The 25,110-nt window shown below is 38.3% G+C and overlaps 3 protein-coding genes across 5 annotated transcripts; 2 read left to right on the top strand and 1 right to left on the bottom strand.

Annotated features, from left to right (window-relative positions):
* The first annotated feature begins 1,626 nt into the window (after positions 1–1,626).
* On the top strand, positions 1,627–9,151 carry LOC104428195 (TBC1 domain family member 15). Of its 2 annotated transcripts, none has more exons than XM_039307443.1 (12): positions 1,627–1,839; positions 1,939–2,088; positions 2,218–2,313; positions 3,078–3,181; positions 4,226–4,461; positions 5,221–5,343; positions 5,423–5,511; positions 6,117–6,222; positions 7,823–7,920; positions 8,080–8,328; positions 8,423–8,506; positions 8,585–9,151. In XM_039307443.1, exons 2-12 carry the CDS (start codon positions 1,981–1,983, stop codon positions 8,597–8,599), a joined length of 1,308 nt encoding a protein of 435 aa, XP_039163377.1. In that variant the 5' UTR covers positions 1,627–1,839; positions 1,939–1,980; the 3' UTR covers positions 8,600–9,151. The 2 variants fall into 2 exon arrangements, with proteins under 2 accessions (XP_039163377.1, XP_010039504.2); XM_010041202.3 differs by having other exon boundaries at positions 1,630–1,839; positions 1,939–2,094; positions 8,585–9,132.
* A 1,963-nt stretch (positions 9,152–11,114) lies between these two features.
* On the top strand, positions 11,115–13,137 carry LOC104434842 (CRIB domain-containing protein RIC7). The gene is made up of 4 exons (XM_039307444.1): positions 11,115–11,331; positions 11,405–11,514; positions 11,605–11,704; positions 12,580–13,137. The coding sequence occupies exons 1-4, from the start codon at positions 11,274–11,276 to the stop codon at positions 13,053–13,055; spliced, it is 744 nt and encodes a 247-aa protein (XP_039163378.1). The 5' UTR covers positions 11,115–11,273; the 3' UTR covers positions 13,056–13,137.
* A 130-nt stretch (positions 13,138–13,267) lies between these two features.
* Positions 13,268–21,364, bottom strand: LOC104428216 (cell division cycle 5-like protein). 2 transcript variants are annotated; one of them, XM_010041218.3, is made up of 5 exons: positions 20,909–21,364; positions 18,929–20,674; positions 15,189–15,470; positions 13,878–14,523; positions 13,268–13,847 (listed from the first exon to the last, which is right to left on the bottom strand). In XM_010041218.3, the coding sequence occupies exons 1-5, from the start codon at positions 21,083–21,085 to the stop codon at positions 13,813–13,815; spliced, it is 2,886 nt and encodes a 961-aa protein (XP_010039520.1). In that variant the 5' UTR covers positions 21,086–21,364; the 3' UTR covers positions 13,268–13,812. The 2 variants fall into 2 exon arrangements, with proteins under 2 accessions (XP_010039520.1, XP_010039513.1); XM_010041211.3 differs by having other exon boundaries at positions 13,268–14,523.
* Positions 21,365–25,110: the final 3,746 nt, after the last annotated feature.

Raw genomic sequence — 25,110 nt, 5'->3', positions numbered from 1 at the left:
ATACATTTATACCCAAAACAATATGTATAATTAGGGTTTCATACGCATTTGTATACCTTTAAAAGTCTCAAACGTGTAAAATAAGCATGCCACAATGTAAACCAAATGCCACCAACTACGCACCCATCAGAGCCCGCACACGCCCACATGTGCTGCCTAAGTATGCGATGCCAACGAGCCAATAAAGCTCCTAGGCAGTCCGATCAATCCAATGGTCAAATTGGTCCGACCACTTTGACCGGTCCAACTGTTGATTGATCAACCGGGTCGAGTCTTCGGGATGGGTCTTCGGCTGGGTCAGGTCATCGGTCAAGTCAAGTTGCTGACTAGTAGACGACCAATGAGTGACATCATCGATGACGTCAGTGGGTCGGTTACCGACCGTTGGCTGACATCATCAATGATGTCAACACACGTTGATTCGTCGAAATGTGCATGGCACTCACACGCTAGGCTATCCCAACATCCCAACGCGTGTGGGCGCATCTAGCGTCATCCAACAGCATGCCACCTGTCATCTTGATCATCTAAACAAGTACTTTTACCCTATATATTCGAAAATTGATTTTGGATCAAAAAATATTCCAAAAAAATGGCCAAAACAATACGGTCTTCCACGACCTTCAAACCCATTCTTCACTTCAATTCTTTTCGACAATTTATGTTACAATTTCCGAGCAATGAATATCCAAACGATATGAAATTCATCCTCGATCTCTATATCAAATAGCAAGCAACAAAATTCGACAAAATAATAAGGTAAAGATCATAACACATGCTCTAATACCAATGTAAGAAGAAAGTCGGTGAAAGAAACGATTAACCTTTTCAATGCACAATAAATTAATTACTTAGGAACGTACGTTAAATCACGAGCAAACAACGGACGATACAAATACAATCACAAAAAAAGTATTCACATTCCATAACATTAACGCCGATTGTCTTCTCAAAGTAGAAATGGAAGCCTTTTGTTTGTTCATCTTTGATGAAGTGAGAGAGATAGAAAGGAAGAGCATTCTTTCTACCAATCATACCCATTCAAAAAATGCATTATTAATCACATCACATCAAAATGAACCGGTATCTTAATCGCACCCCATTATGAACATATCAACAAATTATAATAGGAAGAAAATATTTGATGCAATTAGAATCAAAGTTATTTATTAGTGAAGATACTCTTTATAAAAGATCCTTTGATTCAATCTTTTCTGGAGTATGTAAACGCTAAAGAAGCCAATCAATTGATAAAGGAGATACATGAAGGAGAGTATGACCCTTACATGAATGGACACATTATGGCTAGAAAAATCTTAAGGTTGGGTTGTTATTGGCTAACCCTAGAGGTCAATTGAATCCAACATGTGCGTTATTGCCATCAATGTCAAGTTTATGTCATAAGATTAGTCCTTTACCGTACAAAATATTAACTTTACCTAAGGTAATCTTGGCTAGCTTCATATCCAAAGGATTTTAGATCCTATCAATTCCAACCCAGTTTAGACAAATATTGCAGTATCTACCTCATTTTCCAGTTATATTGCCAAATAAAACTGTGATATCTTATCCAACTTTATGTCTATCCTGTCGGACTTTTATCCCCCTTTTTTTGTCTCTCAAGAGGTCGGAGAACACTCAAATCTCGAATATAAATATGTGCATGGTATATTAATTTTAGACAGCGACCTCTGTTCCGTCGAAAGCTACATGAATCGTGTATTCACGTAAGGAATGCTTCATTCCTTCATCTGCGTGAAGTTCCCTGCAAATCACGAAATTCCAAATGCTCTTGAATTGCTGAACGCATCGTGCATCATTCCATTCTTTACTCCCCAGGTTAGATTCGCTCGTTGAACGCGTCGATAGATTTTATTCAGTCTGATTTCTTGTATTTTTCCTTTGTTATTATCCCTTCTCGTTGATGCGCATTCGCAGGTGGTGACGGATGGTATTGGGTTGTTGGATTGAGGGGTTCCAATGTTTGGTTGCGGGATGATTCTGAAGAAATCTGATGGGGTTGATTTGAACGCATTCTACCCGGTCAGGCCGGAGTGCAGTGATGATTCTCGCAAGACCCGTTTTAAGGTTAAGGTAGATTTTGACTATCTATTTGCTCTTCATGATTTGGGTTTCTCCATATGGAAGACTGTGACTGTGAATTGTTTTGAGGAGGGATTATGATCTGTACTTGATTCTAATTCTTGTTTTTGGCAGCCTGGGAAGACGCTGAGCGCGAGGAAGTGGCATGCCGCGTTTTCTGAGGATGGTCAATTGGATGTTGCCAAAGTGCTCCATCGCATCCAACGGGGGGTAATTCTTCCTCTCGTCTTCTTTCTTCCTTTCCGTCATGGCCTTTGCAGCTATTGGATGACCTAAAGGGAAATTGAGATCAGCCAAACTTTGTCCGGGAGAGAGTCAGTTAATTGGAATCACCAATCTAAGTATGGTGTACGTATATTTATGTATATCTATATTCGAGCAAAGCTAATGCAACTAAATGACAAGGTCCATCAAGAATGGACCTAGGATTTTCAGTGAAGGACTTAGACATTTCTTACCCTGTTAACCAAACCATTTGATGCTGGATCTGTTCAGAGCCAAGTTAAAAATGTTCCATCATAATGATTGGAGTGCAGCTTTAAGTATATCCCACTTTCTCAGAGATTTGGTTTCAAAGGAAATGAGCTCCATTATGGTTCTGATGGTAATCAATAGTCTGAAATGACAATTCTTCAGCCTTCTTTTGGGGGTTGTCATCCGATATTATGCAAGAAGACGGTAAAAGGTGGAGAAAAAATGGAATAAGATTCAAATCGGCGCCTGTCATCATGAACTGTCTTGCATATGTATATATTTGTATATCCTAGAATTTACCTTTTGTTACTTATCTTTTGCCTTCCATCCCTTTAAGGGAATTCTCTTAATTTGATTGGCATTATTTTAAAAGAATACTTGTAATGCTAGTAAGGGCGCTACTTAAGTATATATAGGTGCATGCCCTAGAGTCAGCAAGCTTCGTTCTTGTTCTGTGCCTAATCAAGTAAAGATTTATTTTCATCCTTTAACCTTGTTAGGGGGTCCATCCATCAATTAGAGGAGTTGTGTGGGAGTTCCTATTGGGATGCTTTGATCCCAACAGCACCTTTGATGAGAGAAATCAGTTGAGGCAACAAAGGAGGTAATGTTCTGCTTCTAGTCCTAACTGTGGCTTCACAAGATATGTAAACTGATACTTTGGGTAGTCTCAAAGTTAATATTGTTCGGCTGACAATTTCTGACCATTTCTTTTGATATATATTTTTCGCTATCACTGGCACAAAGTGCTGCAGTAGTCATGAATTAGTTAAAATTCAGTGTTCATGAAAGAGCCTCTGTTTGTTCATATCAACCTAATAAGAGAAGTTGCTCTATTTGAATCATGTCCATGGATAAGCGGGTGAATCTGTATTATTAGTTAGCTTATTGGACATTAATTGGCTCCCCATGTCAGCAGCTAACCAACCTAAGGATATGTCATGGCACTTCTCATTGTCAGTTTTTGGTAGAAGAGTCTGTCATTGTGGCCTCCATATGCAGGAAGGTAATAGAAGTAAAATTTAGGAAGTCAGGATTGGAAGCAATAATAATGTGGGAGATTGAAGTAGCTTAATTTTTTTGGAAGTTGTGATGTTTAAGTTGTTGTGGGTTATGGTTTTTAGTAACAAAATATCTTCTGGTATTGAACTCTCTTATTTCTGGGGAGAATATTTTCCATTAGCTTTTGATACTCTTTCATTTACAATCAATACCTGTATGGTCATTACTTTAGACTGACGTTGCATTATAATCAGGCAAGGAAACCTCTCACAAGTGGGTCCTAAGTTGGCTTGAAAAACATATGCATTTAACTACTAGACTTATATTCTTAATATTAACATGAAGGATAATAACCTAGCGCATGCTCACTTATCTATCTAAGGCTCAGTGTAATTGCACATGGTTAGTGAAATCTCGTCCATTAATTTAACACGTGTGTGTTTTTCTTTTTTCTTTTTTCTTTTATTTTTTTCTTTTTTTTCTTTTTTTGGCATATGGAGTAGAGTTCTTGCTTTTGTGCATTCTTTTAGATTTTTTCCCTAATCTAGGATGGTATTCACCCTTTGACTTGGTTCTTATATTCTTTCTTTACTCATAATTTAATCTCATTTAGCTTGTTGAGTTATGCACCTTATGTCAATCTCAGAGAGCAGTATGGGATATGGAAAGCAGAATGTCAGAAAATGGTTCCACTGATTGGCTGCGGGAGGGTCATCACCTCACCTATCAAAAATGATAATGGCCAACAATTGAATGCTGATAAGGATTGCAATGGAGCTGTGTCATCATCATCTCTAGATCCCTCCACCGGTCATGGAGGGCTTGTTCATAATACAAACGAAAAGAAAGTGACAAACTGGAAACTCATTTTGCACCAAATTGGTATGTGCTTCCATGATGTCATCTATTAGTGTCAATTAGTGGATTAGAAACTAAGGATCCTTGGGAGCTACGGTTGTTCCACTGTCATGGTGTCCATCCTTGGTATATTACTCTGTTTGCCTCCTGTTGTTTCTGTAGCTTTTGGTGCTGTAATGTTGGCTTTAATTTTCTCGTGCTATGTTCTAACTATGGCTATAGAAAGTGTTTGTTAAATGATATTCCAATATGCTATAGTCATTAATAGATTCAGAACGAACAATATAGATATTGAAATCTATTGAAATATAAAGGAAACTTCAAATTCAATATTTGGAACGACTAAAAATGCACCTCTGACCTGCTGCTTCCAAATTAGCTTTTAAATATTTCTTCTTCCTCATTCTTCCACATCTTAAAACTTTTCACATGCTTCATTGGATCTACTGCAACTTTTTAAAAGCAGAATCTGCTGCCCCAGAGAATTCCCAGTAGAGTACTCAATTGCTGTGGTTTTGTGGGCATCAATGCAATAGCTTCAGAATTGTTCACATAAAGTATTCTCATGTTGGTGGTTATGTGGGCTCAACCTTGCATTACCATAGAAGATAGGCTGCTTTAATTAAAGCTGGAAGTGTTGGCATTTTTTTTCACACTTTTAGAGGTCCTAATTGTCTTTTTCTAAGCTGTTCCCAGAAAGTATTGTGAGTACATAATGTTTATTATTCCAATGGCATTCTTCTTTCCATGGCACTTGACATATGCTATTAAATTTGGAGATAGGTTTGGATGTTGTTCGAACTGATCGAGCTCTTGCATTTTATGAAAGTGAAATCAATCGGGCAAAACTTTGGAATGTTCTTGCTGTTTATGCTTGGGTCGACAGTGATATTGGATATGTTCAAGGTGGGTAAACACGCTCCTTTATTTTTATGCTATGAAGTCAAATTTACTTCATCATTTTACTTTAATGATTTCTGAGCAGGAATGAATGACATATGTTCTCCAATGGTAATACTTTTGGAACACGAAGCTGATGCTTTTTGGTGCTTTGAGCGAGCAATGCGAAAACTGGTATGCATTTTTAGCTTGAAATTTCTATTGTCAGTTTACTAATGCGCTCTAAGCTGGTTGACTTTGTTGTAGATCGAATATTTGGCTTTTAGCATTCCATCTTTGTGAGTTTGACAATCTCCGTTTGGTGTCTTGATGTCCCAAGTATGTTGCGCATGTAATATCATTTGTCAAGTTATAAAGATGAAAATAGCTCGCCTGCCAGTACAACAAACACTTTTCTGAACAAAGCATTTAATATGCTGAGTCACTTTTGCTATTAAATCTACTGAACATATTTTCGGAAATGCCTCATTCTAGATTGAGAAAGAGAACACATGATGAAATGTAGATTTTGCTATTAGTTTACTAGCTCTTTTTCTGCAAATGCATGCTGTGAATGTAGAGTTGGTACAACTTTTTTAAAAAATCATAGACGATTGACAGGTTGATTTATACATCTGTGGTTTCTAGCTTGTTTATATTCTTAAAGTACTATTGAGTCTCAAGGATAGTGGATGTGTGAATGATGTTCGTCGTTTATGCCTCATTTTCTTTCAGTATTAAGTGGCATCTTTTCTTTGGAATTTGAGTACATCTAATTCCTTCTCTTTCTCCTTGGGAAGAGGGAAAACTTTAGGTGCACTACAAGTTCAATAGGAGTACAATCTCAACTTCGTACACTCTCCACAATTATCAAAACTATAGACCCTCAACTGCATCAACATCTCGGTATATTAGCTTTTCTTTTATTTCTTCATGAGGACATTAGTATTTGTTATTTGGGCTTTACTAGAAGATGGCATCATAAGAGACGTTATTGAAGTAAAATGGATGTGAGCTTTTCTATATATGTACCAATTAAGTTCCAGGAAAAGCTGGATCCTGCATCTGCAACTGAATGATAGAATGAAGTGTATTGACCTCAATGCTTGTACTAATGTAGCTGCAAGATTCCATAAGCCAGTGATGCCAAACTTGTTTTTTTTTTTTTTTTTTTTTGGTAAATGTGATGCTAAACTTGTTCATCTTTGTTTTTATGCATCTCTTTCTATATAAACTTGTACATCTTGTCCTTATGCATGCTAAATAGGATGTGTCTGAATGTATTATCATAAGAAGAAACGGGCCTATGTCTTTGATATGAATCTCAGGATCCTAAAAGCTATTGAGGTGGGAGAGACCCAAGGCCATTTTAACCACACATCAAGATTCCACAGTCATTGTGGGATCTCCATGCCTTGCAATTAGGATCATATAGCAATTTACCACACTCTGCAGTCCCAATGCCCATGTCTGGTTAGCTTTACAGCAGCCATTTGCTAATCCCAAGCAAACGCTGCAATATCATTTTCGCCACCCATGTCACTAGATTGCAACTGTTTGAGATGGTAGACAGCCTTGATACCAATTTGATATGAAGCTTAGGGGAACCCCACCCAAAAGTGGGAGAACCCAAGGTCATATAAGCCACAATCAAGGTCCCGTACCATCGATATAGGATCCAAGTCCAATACTTTGCAATTAGTATCATAACAATCTTTCTATATATTAGTCAATAAGATATATGAACTTTTTAGCATTAATTTGCTTGTAAATTGTTTCAGCTTGACTCTTCTGGAAACTAAAATTCTAGAGTTTAATTGTAACAACATCAACTTTGTTAGCTATAGATGGAAATGAAAAATTATTTTATAGCAACTGAAAATTGAATACTTAATATTAATAGTTTCTTACCATACATGGAATTAGCAAAGTATACCAACTCAATTAGGCTCAAAACTGCTAGAGTCAAGCATTATCAAATTTAAGCTCAAATAGATTTGGCACTTGAGCTAGTCAATATTAAATGCTTTAACTCAAAATGAGTTTTGTTATACACAGGCAGCTAAGCAGTCAGCAAGTCAAGCTTTGAGTCGTAAACAAGGAGTGTTTGTTAACAAGTTGATTCACTTATTGGCAGCTCTAGTTCCTCTCTGTAACAGGAACAGAAGTGACTATAAAGATCATGCTCAATTGAAGACATGACGTGAAACTCTTAAATGAGCCTCTAAGTGCTGAAAATGTTTGAATTAAGGTCTCTTATTTAAGAATCATATACAGATACATATGTTGCTTTCAGATCTCCTTTGTGAACTTTTACATTCTTGGAGATTTTGAGTTTGAAAGCTTTTAGAGCAGCCAGGAAAGTCTCAGAAGGAAGACAGTGTTATTATCAACATATCGGCTACCTTCGTTGATGTCCCTTTCTTTGGTCTCCAGGTTACAGGGTGAGGGAAAAGATTAAAAAAGATCCACATTGTTAGTTAACATGTTCCTATATTTTTTGCAGAGGATCTGGATGGTGGGGAGTATTTATTTGCGATTCGTATGCTAATGGTTCTTTTTAGAAGGGAATTCTCATTTATTGATGCTTTATACCTTTGGGAGGTGAGGAGGCTACTTGAAATTTGAACTTCGTCGGCTTTTCAAATAAATAGATTACACTTTATTAAAACAGTTTATGAAAGTTTGGGTTTTAATGAGATTGTATTAGTATATATGCTTTTTGTCTTCGCATTGAGAATTTGATTGGAAATCGATTTTCAGCTGATATGGGCCATGGAGTACAACCCAAATATATATTCAATGTACGAGGATACAGCTGTAGCTGAGACAGCACTTAAGGTGGATGAGAAGCTACTAATCAAGCAATGTGGTAAATTTGAGAAGGAAAAGGTAAAGACTGGACATGTAGACCATGAGAGTGCTCTTGCTGTTTTTCTTGTTGCAAGCGTGCTAGAGACCAAGAATAAGACCCTTCTGAAGGAGGCCAAGGGACTAGAGGATGTTGTCAAGGTCTCTCTCTCTCTCTCTCTCTCTCTCTCTCTCTCTCTCTCTCTCTCTCTCTCTAAATGGGTTATTATTCATCATCTGTTATGATCTTGTGTAGATTTTGGGTGAGACAACTGGAAAATTAGATGCCAAAAAGGCCTGCAAAGCAGCATTAAAGATTCAAAAGAAGTACCTGACTAAGGTAGTCATCCTCTCTCACACTCACGTAACCGAATGCATAGAGCACTGTTGAATATAAGGATTTGCTTTTATCTTGCAGACAAAGCAATCATAGTCAAAGTATCAGTAATTCAAGTCATTTCCCCAAATATGTTGTGGCGTTGCCCAAGGTAGATCCCGAGCATTAACTCTTGCGGAACGATACAGCAATGTTCTTGCCATTTCTGGTCCTGGTCACTGAGGAGGATTTGGAGTTGGAATCACATCGGAATAGAATTATTGCCCTTGCAAGATGCATCTGCTTGGTACGCAATGTTCTTGCCTGCAGAAACTGAGAGTAACGCTCAAGCTAAAGCTACGAGTTGTGTTTCTGGCTCTCTAGGCCTTTATGTCACAGGTCCATGGTAGCAGTATTAATGGAAAGAGGGATGAAGAAGTAAAATGTATTCTGTACATTGGTGTGTTGCAGCTTAGTTACCAAAAACACAGAGGACGAAAAGGGAATTGACAAATGATTATGCAGATGCACCAAAATGTGATCACAATGTAAATCATAAAAGCAAATGGAAAATATTGACTGTGCCCCTAAGGTGCTTGTTAAGGGCCGTTAATTGTGCTTTGCAAACATAAACATTTCTATTTGAAGTATGAGACTTTTTTTCAAATATATTATTTTTCAATTTTCAAAATACTGACGTATGTTATGTTTATTGTTATTACTTTAATGTTGATTGGGCTACGCCACTCACATTTCACAAATATTGGTAATTTTTGACAACTTTTAACTGTCCGTGATCTTCATCGAAATCCCGCTTCCTTTGAAATGAAAAGTTCTCTTTTTAATTAGATTAAAGTTTTCGTATTTCACTTGAGTAATCTGTCACGTCACTTCCTAAATCCTCCAAGGGTGGAGCAAATTCGATCATGGTTCTGGAAGTCGGAAAGGTGAAAACTGAGAAGATTTCCATGGAGAAAGGAAAGATTTTGGTGCCAGGACTACATTTGCAATTGACCCCTAATTTTATAGTAAAAGTTGCTAAAAGAAATTATAAAACTCGAAAGTTCCATACCTCATAGCTCAAGCATAGTGTGTGCAGACATTATGATATGTTAGGACTACAATTCAGATGCTTATAAAAAGAGTTGTTGCGCTTTTTCTTTTTTTTTTTTTTCGCTTTTTTGCATTTATGGATTATTCCATCCTCTTGCAAAAATTCATATTTACACATGTTATGGGAAAATATAAAATAAAACGAGTCATCTTACCTTTTTCAGCTATGTTTTTGCTATTTGCAATAGCAAAATAAATCGTATACCTATTGTCCTACATGATATTTGATCAAGATTAATATTATTTAATATGTAGGGCCACAAGTACAATGTTTAGTAATTCAGGTTATAATGTGATGAAGATTCTTTTGTTTGTCCTCCTTCATAAGTGCAGGTTCGTTTCTGTGTCTTTTCTATATATTTATATACATATTTCTCTATAAATTACTTGAAGTCCTCAATTTCGCTTCTACATCACTTCAAATTAAGCTAAAGTCATTATGAATGTTGGCAAGATTTACTCACTTTTTATTGACTATATCAAGTCTTTAATTCTGATTGTGATTTTTAATGATTCCACCAAGCCTTCAATTTGGATTTTTTTATGGTAGATAATGTTTAAGTAGTATAAAGCCATTTTAGTTTAAATGTTTAATTTGCAAGATTTTTCACTCTTACATTGGACAAGATTTAAGATCTATAGATCTTTGAGATGTCTCTCTTCAATTTCGTGATAATGTTCTAAGCATTGAATTAAATCCGACATTGTGGTAGAAAATAAATCATGTGCGTGCATATCACCTACATAGAGGCTAAGCTTTGTGCCCTTAGGGCACTTAGTGTTTTAAGCATATCTGATGAGAAACGTTTTGATTTTCAAAGCATTAGATATCAAAACCTCGAAAATAATATAGACAATTGCATTAATTGGCTTCTTAACAAGTACCCTTTGAGTCAATTTTTAACATAATCTTTAAAAAGACGGTCAAAAGTTCTAATAACACAAAAGTCTCTTGAAAAGGATTCACGAGCTTCGATAAAATGCAACTATTATTACTTTTATCACAATAAAGTAGTAGAAATATACCAGTTATATCACTTCTCATATGGATCAATTCCGTAACATTTTTTTGTCCACATAACAAAGACAAATGCTAATTAAGCCTTCAAATTATCGCCCCGTCTTCACTACAACTCCAGTTCCGCAGTGAATTATACTGTGTTGATGGCTTTTGGAACATTAAAAGAAGAGAGAGAGAGAGAGAATCCAGAATTATTGTACAGAGAATAATTTACCTTGTGAAAATCCTGTTGAGTAACAATAACAAACTAAAGGGAAGTAAGCCTTTTGAACTCCGACCGTTGTTGTGAAGAATCAGTTAAGAGAATCGTTTGCTAATTTTAGCATCTTCCTAAAATTGCGACCCCCTTCTAGTTTTTATCCTTCTTTCTTTTTTCCCCTCTTTCTCACTGCAAATTAATTCGATTTCCACAGGCATTCTTCTCAATTTCTCAACTTTGTCAGCTGCCCTTCTTTTCTTCTTTCCATCCCCATCTAATTCAATAGCGTCTGCGTCCGAATCCCCCGAGGGTCGCCCGTGCCTAGTGATCTCGAAATCGAAAGCATCGATAGCCTGATTTTCACGACGTCTTCTCGGGCATCAATGCCGTCGCATGCTACCATTCGCGCGCCGGCGGTGACGGGACTTGGTATGAGAATTTAGGGGGGACGGACAAGGATGACGACCAAGGTGAAGGGCCTCCTCAAGGGCCTCAGATACATTTCTCAGATATTCGGTACGTCCTACGTTTCTTTGATGTGATATTGGCGTATCAACTCTGGCTGATGAACTCGTACGTGTAGATGCAGACGATGATGGGAAGGAACCGGAAATGAAGATCGGTTTTCCCACCGATGTAAAGCACGTTGCTCACATCGGTTGCGATGGTGCCTCCGTGAAGAAGAATTCACCGAGCTGGGTATGTCGAACCATTCTTGCTAGTCTCTCGTCCAATTTCTGGTCGACCTCGGATCGATTTTAAGCCCGCGAAGATCGAAAAAATGTGCAGATGAATGATTTCAAACCATCATCGCCGAGGCGGTCGTCATCCGCCCCTTCGGCCACCGGAGATGATGAGAAGGACGGTTCTTCTGACGGGGTTGGCAAAGGTACGATCACCATGTTGTCTACTCTCCGTTTCCTCTTGATTTAAAATCATGTCGGACTCTTTGCTGGAAAAATTACCCAATTTAGTGCAAACGATGTTCATCTTTGGGGGGCTCGTGTACATAGAAGGGGACAGTAATTATTCAATTTCGCTCCCTGTGATTTTTTTTTTTTTTGTGTTGCTAATTTGGTCCTTAAACTGTGTTTTTCTATTAAATTAGTCCTATTTAAAGTACAAACGAAAATGATGAAGTGGCAGTTACACCACGTAGTGCCGGCACAATCTACATCGCTTATAATTTAGTTATAAATATATTAAACAAACCTAATATATTAAAAAATTACGAAATTAAAAATAAAAAAAATTGTAATTAAGAAAGAATACTCAACCCTTGCAAGGGCCAACCACCACTGTCTACCGGTAAAGCAACCTCGAACATGGTCGGCCAGAGACCGGGGAGCATTTGCCACCCCTCGCCCGCTCGTTCTTCTCTCTCTTAGGGTTTGAGATTTGTTTTTTTCTTTTCAATTAAAATATCTAATCTTAGTTGGTACAAAATTCTTGTCTCGTTTTAGGTTTATCCGATCAGGGCCTATGTGGTCATCCACATTAGTGTCTCCGTTTGCATTTTTAGAAAGGATTAACCAAGATACATTGAATCTTGGAATCACACTGACTCCAAATATACGAAAATGAAACTGAACATTTGCAAATTACGGGAACTAACGAAATTACATACAATGGAATTCAATATATTAGGACGCCAAGATTGGGAAGCGCAATTGAGGTGTACAGCGCTTGACATTATTGTTTAGTAAATTAATTTTGCCCAAGTTAATAAATGACCAAACTCCTCTGTTCATTCTCCAACTTCAGAGTCAAGCGGAGGAATTGCCGAGACCCAGAGTTACAAAAGCTCTCCGGCGCCCGAATCGTCAGAAATAGCGAAGTCGTCCAGACGCCATAACCGTTCATTATCATCCGGCGATGCTGAATCACCGACCAAGGCCAAGTCGGAGAAACACCGGCTGCCGAGAAAATCTTCCAAGGGCTCTCACCAAGAACGGGAGGTATCAGACGCGAGCAGGCCTACCGAACAACGGTCTGTGGATCCTGCCCCTGCCGATGCTGTCCCGCCGCAACCGCCTGATCTGCCCAAGAAATCAAGGAGGACGAAGCCTAAGGACTCCGGCACGTCCACGAGATCGTCATCGAGGCCATCAAAACCACAAGTCAAAGAGTCATGCTCTTCTTCCGCCTATGAGAACGAGTCACCGTCCACAAGAAATAAACGACACGGTTCTCAGAGATCAAATGCAGTTGAAGAGGGGATGGGATTGGAGATGGTCTAGTATCTTGATCATTTCCTAGCTTTTTCAGCTCATTTGTCGTAAAGTACCAGTTGTATTCGCCATATTAGGGAACCTAATGATCAGCTTGAGACTTGAGACTAACCTAAAATGCCATTTTCCTTACAGAGTTTATCATCACAACTTCTGCATCCTAGTACAGATGGGAATAATAGAACACACAACACTCAGCCCAGCATTGGGGAAAAAAAACGGAAACCCAAGAAAAGGAGAGTTCTGTAGATTTTATTCGGTCCAAAAAGCAATATCAAAGTTCGGTAACGTCTCCACGGTACATTGCATGAACAAGAATGCAACGCATTTGGCATCACGGACAACATAAAGGGACAGGAGTAGCTGCCAAACCTTGTAAAAAAAAAAGAACACGACCGCTTTTTCAATTGAATTTTGATTATCCTCCGCAGCCTTGCTGATGGCCACTGTCACAAATCTCAAAAACATTGGAAGCCACCTCAAAGATGGATCTTCATCCGAGTGATTGCACTCCTCATCAGTAACAGTTCCATGCTCCTTTTGAGTATAGTGGGAATTAAATCCCGGGATGCAAATCCACTCAGTCCCCCAAATATATATAAGCTTGGCCACAAACTAATACACAACTCTGCTTGAATACAGATTGAAGTCACTTCTAACAAAGTTCTGCTTCTGCTGAGGGTAGATTCTCCCCATCTTCCATTGACTTGGGACACCTCATTCCTCCACTGACCTCTCCGAGTCGCTACAAATAGGAACTGAATTCTCATTCGCTAGCATGGGGAGGGGTTGCACTCCCATGTTCAATCTGGGGAGGGGTTGCACTCCCATGTTCAATCTGCTCAGTTGATGGTCCATCAGAGTTTCTCATTTCCATAGCAGGATCTCGATCCTCAACATCCAATTTCTCCCTGCTCTTTGTGCTATCCACAACCACCTGCTCAGTAGATTCAAAAATCAGTTCTGTTCCCACCGATACTTCATGAGGTTTTTCATCTTCCATATCGACAGCACCTACAGAGGAAGCTGCAGTCGAAACATTTATGTCGTCTGCATGAGCATTCTCTGCAGCATGACTTTCCTGGCCCACATTTCCATCAAACAATTGATGGGAGTCCATAGGATGCTCAATTTCTTCTGTTTGATTTGACGAAACTGCTTCATCTGTTGCAGCATTGTCTACTTCTAAAGCTTGATTACTTGCCGCGATTTCCTCTTGCTTTTGTTCCTCTGCTCTGTAACAATCAAAGAGATGCCTTCCTCTCTCCAGCTCAGCAACAAGGGCACCATAGCGCATCTGTAGAGTTCGCTCAAGCTCCTTTTGTTTCTGAACTTCCTCCCACAAACTATTTATTCTGTGTGAAGCTGCTAATTGCTCTTGCTTCTGCAGAGCTCGGAAACACTCGAGTTCTGTCCCTGCAGTGTCCAGCTGCTTGAAGGTTGACTCAATTTGGTCTCGAAGAGTCTTCTCCCGCATCTGATCAAGAAAACAGTTCGCCAGGCAATTAGTAGACCTCATTACATGAATGCAGTATATTTTAGAATCATAGGACAGATGCATGGCAATTTCACAGCAGCTCAATCACACCATCAATCACTCAAGATGACCAACAAAACATTCAAGTATTAACAAAGCAAGTTTCTCTATCATGTGTAGGGAAACAAAATAAACAGTTTCCAAATATCACAATTAACATACAAGTTTTACAGCATAAATGAGGAAGGAAGGAAGAAGAAACTCCGAAGACAGGAGGAACAAACCAAAGCACAACAATTCAGATGAACTCGTTTCAGGCTCCTTTTTGTAAACCTTAACATATTGATAAATCATGAGTTCACTATTTATACTAGTATAAACTATGAACTCCACACAATCAAAAGAAATAAGGACCAGAGTCGACCAGTAAATACTACAACAATGAGATAGATTGGTTACGAAGGTGGAAGGGAAATGTACTAAGAAAGAATATTCTTCATGATACATCTTGACGATATTGAAGAGAACAATGATAGTTACTTGCATTATTATGAATGAAGAGAAAGCAACAAGCAATCAAAGTTTGATTCAAATTCCTGGGACAGTTTGATTCAAGGAAGAGAAAGCAATGAGCAACCAAAGTTTAAAAGACATCTTAGGCATACCTGATAGCCGAATGTGAGAGTTTTGACCTTCTTCTCCAGTCGCTGCGCCTTCTCATGATCTTCATCAATCCTTGCTTTAGCAAAATGATATTCGTTCTGCAAGGCAGCAAGCTTTTCTGCATTTGCAGCAACACTTGAGAGTCCATAGGCATTACGAGTAGGGAAGAACATGAGATCATTCAAGCAAGTTTTGTGCGCATCAACAAACTCTTCAAATGCTTCACTTTCATGCCCCATGGCTACACGAAGGTACTGAGCCTCTTCCTTAATCATGGAATCAGCCTGCTTGGAAAACATGATTAAGTTAACAATTTGCCAATAATATAACAAATTAAATCATGAATAGACTTTTGACCAAAAAATATCGTGAGAAGACAACAAAGCATATACAGGACTAGACAAACAGCCACAATCCTAATTCAGCATCATCACTGCACAATCATGGAATATTGCGAGTACCCTTAAACTAAGACAAAAAGATACTTCACATTCTGTTGAAGCAGTATGAATGTTCATCCTCATCTCTATAGTTAAAGTTAACCCAATAAGCCTCAAAAAATCACAACTGACAATACCAATAGAATGTTCGGCAGAAAGATCATTTAAAACAACTCAAATAACTTATGATCAAAATGCACAGTCCCCTTTTTAGGTCAAAGGTATAATACATTGACACAAATAAACATAGCTAGAAATCATCAGAACAGGTTCACCCCTTTTTCCTCCTTAACAAAAATGCACACTTAGTTCCCTCCATATTGCAAGAGGGCAGCAGGAGAAGAAATAGAGACAATAGGACAAATTGGATATTCTAACTCTATTCCCTCATTATTAGTTTTTCAAGACCCAGTCAAATTAATGAATATTCAATTTACTAAATCAAGCAAGACAACATTTGTTCTCCCTCTATCCTATTGTAGCCAAATACCTTTTATATTTTGGCCATTGCAACCAAAGTGAAGATAATCAAGTCTAACTGCAGACACGAGACAAACCATGTCTTGCTTGTTAGCTCATGTGGACAGAAACAAGTAAAAGGGCATTTCAGGGAGTTAAACCCTCTTCGAATAATTGTCTATACACTCTTCACTTTTGGAATATTATATTAGCATGTTCACTTTCAAATGTTACTTTGCCGCAAGAATTACAAAGTCTTTTGTGGTTGATGTTGTATATAAAATAACAAAGGCTTCCCTTCTGAAACCATTTTGCATAAGAGGCATCGTTCATCATTCCAAGAGAAATGGCACTCTATTATAAATGTGTTAGCTCGTCTTTTTTTAGTTCTCATTTGACTTATAGATAGTAGACAAACACCAAAGAGATAAAGGATAAATATTAAACTAAGTTAGCAAATCAAAAGGAAAATTAAAATAAAGAAGAAGCTGAAAACCGACAAATTGAGAGAATCGTTTGAATCTGCTGGTCAAATAGTCCTAGGATAGCATTCTCGTTTGAGAATTCATTTTGCACTTCCTTAATGCTTTTGACCAAAAGTTTTAAATTGTCGAATATGTACAATGCTGAACTATAAGTTTTAGTGAAATTGGAGATATATCCATCATTTCAAAGATTCTATCCAATTATATACCAATTGCAGATAAATTTTAACTTGCGAGCAACTTGTCACAAGTCCTTTACATGGGACATAGAAACCCACACATGAATAGCTTTGAAACTACCCTTCTTGCCTTCCAAAAACTTTAAAAATTTCCAAACTACTAGTTACTAAGGGAGGCGAGACACATAAACATGTTAGCACATAGATGGGATTGCTGAGATACCCAAACCTTTCTTGAACCATAATAGTGCAAATTTATAGAGAACAAATTGGTTCCCCCAAACTACACCAAATGGAACCAAGTTCACGTGCATTTTTTGTCTCCACTTCCATAAATGGTACTTGATTGGTCAGAAGCACTCATCTTTCAAGAGTATAGAATATATTTTGAGGCTGCAGCCAGAGCCAGAGCCTCACAATGGAGTGTCCAAGAGAGTCAAATGTATTTGGCCTTCTCCCAACAACCCAAAGAAACTTCTTAATATCTCTTATCCATGGACTGAAAGCCAAGGTAGACCATCTTATCATTACATCCTAAGTTTCATAAGCTGCTCCAGAATTAATGGCATAGGACGACAAGTCCCATGACAAAGGATAAATCTTTAGGCTCCAAAGCTTCCTAAGTTTCACAACTAGGGTTCACGCCTAGGGTTTCTTAAGCACGCACCTAAGAGGAAATGTATCACACAGTTCCAGAGCAAAGATTTGCCAAATTCAATTAATCATCGACTCTATTCAGAAGAAAGAATTACAATCATATATACAGACTCTCTACGGTACTACTCCAAGTCAAAATAGGAAACCCAAAATATCCTAATAAAACTAGGAGACACATATCCACTACCAACAAGGAAAAGAAAACATTTAATCCAATTCCAACTAGCAAAAGGAAACTTATTAACATCCTAATAGACTCCAATCACTTAAGAAGAGTCTTAATCAATCAAAGAAAATAATCAGCAAAGCTTCATTTGGCATGCCTTTTGAAAGTCTTCAAAGGTTGTTGCCATTGTTCTCCATCACTTAATGAAAAGAACAGAGGGAGTACAATAACAGATATAGTGATATATATAAAAGGTGAAAAGCCAGTCAGAAGTATTCAATGTCATATATTAACAGTATTGTCACTAAAGACCAAAGTAGAAGACAAGTTACAACTAATATAAAATGAAAAACTGCCTTGTAATCCAGGACAAAAGAAACTGGCATGAAGGGCGGCCAAAGAAGTGCAAGAGTTAAAAGAATACAAACTCCCAGAATCTTTAGAAGGACAAGAATATTAATGTTGGATGTACAAGTTTCTTTTTATCTTTTCTTGCATTAAACTCCCAGAATCTTTAGAAGGACAATCACCCCATATATTTCCTCAATGTTTTGCGAACTAAACTGTTACTTTTATTTAGAAAGGAGATTCAATAGTGACTAAGAAGTTACAACTTGTAAGTCTCTAACCAAAAACACCATTACCAAAGCATAATTGTAGTGTGCAGATGGTTCAGATCAAAACCTAATAAAATATATCTATTTGATGCACTTATGAGAGGTCGATGAGGAGCTAACATGTGGTCCTCTCTTTTGGTGGCACATCTCCTAGCTCCAACTTTTTTTCTATTTTATTTTATTTACCCCAATTATAATCATGGGCCAATCACCCTCCTTTCCTAGTCTTAAGGTTTTTTGATCATTACTGTCAAATCTCTCATTACTCAAAACTCAAATATTGATCGTATGGAAAAACCAATCACAGAGAAATAAAAAATGAAGCAAAAAGTACCGGTCCTTAATCTTTTGTTGCACTATTGAGAAATAAGTATAGCTATTAAGTCTCTCACATTGATACCATTATAGTATCCCATACACATGTAAAAAAGAGGGAAATAAGATAACCATAGTGCCTTTTGAGTATCTTAAATTACAATCTATGCTCTTTAGAAGCTAATATATGAGGGAAAAAGGTGATAACTATGACGATATAAAAGATAATTTCACAATTCCATTTTGACTGGATTATATGATTTAATATTTGTTATGTGCACCTTTATTGAAAACTTGGCATTTCTCCCGTGCACATGCTAATGAGTCTAGTTAACAGTCTAAAGGAGATAAAAGACAAAGAAAGATGGCAAAGAACATCATGCTGTATATTCACAGAGGGAGGGGCTTCGAAAGTGAGAAATACCTCTTTCATATCATCCTCCTCAATATCTTCAATCACAGGAACAGTACTACCATTTGCAGAGTTCTTAGCTTTCTTTTTTCCCTTAGTCGTATTATCCTGGAGAGGATACTTTGCATTATCGTGCTCCAATAACGAGAGAAGCTCCTTCCTTATCATTTCATCAGCCAATTCAATCAGGGTTGGTGGGACAAATGAACTCTTATCTCCCTCTGTCCGCAACAAGGAATCCTTTATCAATTGCAGAGAGGCAGCAGGAGGCCGAGGGAGCTCCCTTTGCAATACTTTTGATCTCTTCCTAAGCAGTGCCAGCTGCCGTGCCTCTTCCTCAGCTTTTTCTCTAGCTATCCTATCAGACATGTCTTCCTCAATCTTCTCCTCAGGTTCCTCATTATCTTCTGGAACTGGTTGCATAACTATTTGATACTCATTCTTTGGTTGAGGAAGATTGCTTAAACCTGAGCGCAAATTCTTTCTCAGATCAGCCTGTCGCCTTAGCTCCTGCTTTGCACCCTCATTCATATCCATCTCTTCATTTATATGGAGCTCATCCCTGATGGGAGTTCCTTTTGGCGTCATACCAAAAGAAAGATTCTCCCTTGATGGAGTCATGCCAAGTCTGGGAGTTGAGCCCCCTCCTGGAGTCGAGCCCCCTCCTGGAGTCGAGCCCCCTCCTGGAGTCATTGAAGGTGTCATCATAGGATTTGGCGTTTGTATTTCCTTTTTCCTAGGCGTGACCCCCGAAAAATCCGAAGGATGCAAATCAGGATTTTCACCACCTAATAATGGCGTTTGTGACTCTCTCAAACGTGCAAGATTTTCAGCTTCCATCATGATAGCATCACCTTTACCAGCAGGAGTCCTTTGTGGTGTCCGTAAAGGTGTCATTCCCTGATGTGGTGTTTGAGCATGATTTGCAAGAAGAGCATGAGTTGCAGAGGTCCCTCCCATCAGTTCCTCATTACCCACCAGGTCACTAGCATAACCCATCTTGGCAATCTCTTCAAGTTCATGGTCGGATATTTGGGGAGCTGGAAGCATCAATTTTGACCTCTTCCTAACAGTTTCAGGGTCATTTAGCCTGTTGGCTTGAAGTATAGCAGAAGGTGCATCCTGCCGCTGCGCGATTTTATTCTTAGCCATGTCTTGCTTCCTTAGTTGTGCTTCCACATCCACCCTTCTTTTTCCTTCAAGTTCCTCTATCGTGGTCGGAAACTTGGGCTGCTCAACTGGTCTATCTTCATCAGCAACATCGAAAAAACCTGGAGGAGGCCTTTTCTCGAAGGGAATTTCCGCATTGTAGTCTATCCCCTTTCTTTTCCTTTTCCTGTGCCTATTATCAATACCAGCAGCCTTCAGCTCTCTCCTTTTCTGCAAAGAAGCTAGCCTCCTGGCCTCTTCCAGTTGCTTCTCCCTAGCTTTCCTCTTAGCCTTCTTGCCCCTAGTGTTGGCCAATCGAGCCCTTGCTTCCGAAAGCATTTCCTTTTCGTCCTCATCCATATCAACAGGATCCGGACGCGCAGGCTTCGACTCTGGGTTCGGATCGATCTCCCCAGGCCGCAATTTCCTCGGGTCATCTCCAGGTTCGTAATTTTCATCCTTAGCACAGGCTGCATCAAGCAGTTTCTCATACCGCTCGAGGCACTGGGAGGGCGTACGGCCAACAATAGGTGCAATGGTCCTCCACTGAGTAGGCATGAGCTTGGCAAGATGCAGCAACTTCTCGTCCTCCTCTCGTGTCCATTCCGTCTAAAGGAATTAAAAGTGAGAAAATAAAAAAAAAATTCAGCATCCTCATCCACACAGCCCACAAAGTAGACCCATATACTTGCCAAAGCCTAGAGCAGATAATTCCGTTCCATCAAAACTAGAGCGCTCAAAACCCTTTCCTCACACTTGTTTTACAGACAATAACACGGAAAAATGTCAAATCTTGAAGGTGCACTATCAAACCGACTAGACCCGATAATTCCACGCGTTTACCTTCTTGATGGAGGGATCGAGCCACTCGTACCACCGGGCTTTGCACTGCTTGGCGGACTTACGGACGAGGAGGGAAGAGATGCGGGCCCACTGATTCTTGCCATACTTCATGACCGCGGCCTTAAGGATCTCATCCTCGGTGTTCTTCCAAACACCTCCCTTGATCATAATCCTCATCTTGCCTCCCTCTGCTTGTCCCTCCCTCCCTCCCTCTTCTTCCCGGACGACGAGATCGGCGCGCCTAGGGTTTTCCCCGCGAGCTGCCGCTGAGCACGCGCGAACGACGGGCGACGAGCAGTATCGAAGGCGGATTCTGCAGAGGTAAGAGAGATAGATAGAGAGATGGATTTAGGGTTCTGCTCTCGGAGCTTCGCCGCTGCGGAGAGAAACGGAGGCAGGGCAAAGGCGGTTTGTGTTTTCGGGATGATGGACGGATGGGGGAAAGCCGTGCGTCGGGAGGACCGGGGAAATGGCTCTTCGACGTCGTTTTGATTGATGCTCTGCTTTTCGTTTTTCATTCATTCCCGGTGAAATTACATTTATGCCCTTCCTCTTAAGATCCTTTTCATTATTCCCAATTTTGCCTACAACCGAAAATCACCTCGACTGGTTCTGTTCCCCAAATCGAACCGACTAAATATAACTTTTTTTTTTATTATTTCTTTGAAAATTAATAAAATGTGAACTGAATAATATCTTTGTCCCGTTTCAAGTGGTGTGAAAAAAAAAAAAGTAATGAGAAAAAAAAAGTAATGAAAAAAATAAGTGACTAGTTCGATTAGACTTGAATCAGAGCCAGACCGAATCGATGGTTTGGTCCAGTTCCTAATCTTAGCAACAATCGATCTAGTCCCCATTCTTGTTCTTTGGGATCCGATCCTCTTGGTTCGATTCTTGATTCCACTTTGGAACCAAACCAAACCGATAGCCAATCACCCCTAGCATTTATAGGTTTATTTCGAACCTTTCATTTAAAATTTCAAAAGCTAGAAAAGTTATTACGATTGTAAAGAATTACAAAAATTATATTCAATTTTATGTGCTAATAGTTATATTTTGAAATGTTTCTAACTAGATAAAAGGTTAAGCCATAAAAAATAAAAACAAAACTATGTCAATTACTATCCATATACCCAAAATCTTTTTTTACGTCACTAAAAACTCTAAGTGCCCATTATGACACAAATATCCTAAATCTTTTTTTCAATATCATGAAAAATCACAAATTTATACCAGTGGGTATATATCTAAACGTGTATACATATGTAACACGTGTATAAGTTTGGATTTTTTAATGACACAAAAAAAAATGAGGATATTTGTATCACAATGGATTAATTTAGGGTTTTGTAAGATAAACAAAAATTTAAGGTATTTATCTCACAATGATAATAATTTAGGATTTTTGTAATATTTGACCTTAAATAAATGTCGAAAGCCTTTCACCAAAAAAATATAAATGTCGAAAGCGTGAATTCTTTAACGTCTAAAAATTTAAATTTTTAAAATTTGATTTTGCTCCATACAAGCTGACTTTTCTCATTTTACAACCTTGAAGGAGAATCAATCTTAAAATGGCTTGAGATTTGAGTCTAATTTTGTTGACTAAACTCCCCAATTTTTGAAGAAAAAGAAAAAAGGCTCAAAAAGAGTGGTTCAAACATGTTGCAATACAGGTCAATGGTCATCGATTTTAGATGTCACGTGATCACGAGCCGGTCCGACCATATTTAATTACCTTCCTTATTGATGTTTCGATTTTTTTATTTTATTTGTTTGTCTTTTTATGAATATACAAAAAGTATGTTTTGAATATTAATGACTCGTAAATAATTTCCTTTTTCAATTATACTTCTTAAATCTAATTTTTCATAGAAAAAGAAATTCTACTGAATTTTCTTATCACATTCTTTAAAAATCTCTCGATGGAGCAGTCAGTAATTTTATACCTTCAGGAACTATTTCGTTGGTTTTGAATATCGCAATGAAATATCTAATACTAAGTATTATATTTTGGTTTTTATTAAAAGGACTTAGGTTCTGTTTCAGTTTTGAACAAAGAGACTCAAATGCGAATGAAACTTATACATTTTATAGTTTTGAATTCAAAGAAGTCATTGTCTTAACATGAGCTTAATCAATATTGTCAGTTCAACTCATTCTAACAAAATAGTGAAAATTAAAGTGGTTTATATAATATTGAAGATACTTTGACAACTCTAAATGTTAACATAACACCTAGAAAGGATTGCTTTTTACTAAGTTCGAGGATACAATATCAAAATATAATCAACAACATTAGACAATCAGGACAACACCTAGTAGACATTGCTCTAGATGGATATGAGGACATAACGTTGGAAACACTAATAATAACACTTAGTACACACTGCTCCTAGATACGTATGAGGACACAACGTCGGAATATGATCGATGATGCTGGACAATGATAACAATACCTAGTACACTCTACTCCTAGATACGTATGAGAATGCAATGTCGGAATCTAATTGATGATGTTGGATAATGGGTTAGCATTGGAATCTAATCAACAGCACTACCCAAAATATATACATTCGCCGAAATTGAATCTATAATGGGAATCTTGAGCTACATCTAGGCTAAACTAAGGATAAAAGTAAGATAAAGTAATTTTGTTTGTTGTTCGAGAGAGTATTTGTTGGATTGCCTGCAAAATTAATAGGCCAATTTGGTAACCGTCAAAATGGTCGGTTACTTCCTCCTCAAGAGTCGCCCACGTTCTATATTGAACCGCCTTATTCATATTTGGTTTCTAACCTGTTCGACAACATTCTCACGACTTGTCTAGCAAATATTAACTATTCCTCTTGAGTTTGGCATCCTTTTAGCTATTCCCACCTATTTCCACCATCAACATTGTATCTTCATCAATGACCCTTAGCTTCAACACATGGCAACCAACTACTTCATCATGGAATTATATGTCTTTACTTGTATGTCTATCGAAATTCAGCCCAAAGTTTCTCAAAGTTCTTGATTATCCTTTCTTTTTATAACCACTTATGGGTTGGGCTAATATAGATTATGGCCCATATACGGTCACAACAGCAATTTTAGAATTTTCTGTCCCTCGTGACCAGGAGGTGCTTGCAAGGGTATTTTTAGGCGTCAACATATGCCCCATTTTAAAAAAAAATAAGAAATTATTTTTTAAAGGAAATACCTTATTTTGTGTGCAGTCTGCTTTAGATAATCATTATGCCTTTCTATTCTCTAACATATACATAGCTAATATGAATCAATGGCTTCCATTACAATCTTGACACATCCCTTTGGCCTTTAGTAGATATTCTTAATTTTTAAATCGTCGTCTCCTGCTCCATAGAAGCATACGCCCTATCGTCTCTTTGGCACTTTTGTCTTCTTCCTTAAACCCTAAACCTTTCATACTCTACTCATAAGCTTTCCATAACTGTCGAAGCTCCCAAATTCGAACATGAATCCTATATTTCAATCTTTGATCGTCTTCTTCACCGAACATGAAGGTAAAAGAGCATAAGGGATATCTTTTGGATATAGCCTCTTAGCGACTAGTTTCATCAAGGCGGACATTTGCCTCTACCAAGTTGATGCCAATGAGTGCGATTATAGGATGATTTGACCCGGTTCGAGATGAGCCTAAGGTCTTAGAGGCCCGCACTACCTTAGTCTCCTCCCACAAACACCCTAGCCATTGTCCAACATCCAGCAAACTTGTGCGTCCACGACCCCATTCAGTTGCCAGTCCCCTTAACACCTCATTTTACAACCATTTAAGTGAAATCCTATGCAAGCTTAACCTCGTCTTCCTCTTACTTTTGAATCTAATGATTAATCGGCGCTCATGCTAACAAGTTAGTCAAATTGTTGGGATTGATTGTGTCTATCCTAGTCGACTTGACATCTACTAACGGCACAATGTCCCTCATCAACCATGTCAACCACTTGAGTGTCTCAATCGTTCACTTGACCATGTAAAAGTGTGTTTGTCACTATGGGTGGTTCGATATTCTAATATGTTCTTTAGCATATTCTATGGTCCGTAGTGAAGTACAAGTTTCATATCCTTTATTCGGTCTTGTAAATTCTACCGAATCCTAATTTGCTCGGGCAATGTAATCTCTAGGTATGCTCAGTGTATGTGGGCCGATGCCCCATGTAATTATGGCAGTTCTTTTTAA

Source organism: Eucalyptus grandis, chromosome 2 (assembly GCF_016545825.1).
Source record: "Eucalyptus grandis isolate ANBG69807.140 chromosome 2, ASM1654582v1, whole genome shotgun sequence".
NCBI classification, from domain to species: domain Eukaryota; kingdom Viridiplantae; phylum Streptophyta; class Magnoliopsida; order Myrtales; family Myrtaceae; genus Eucalyptus; species Eucalyptus grandis.
This window is presented reverse-complemented; position numbering and strand designations above follow the sequence as displayed.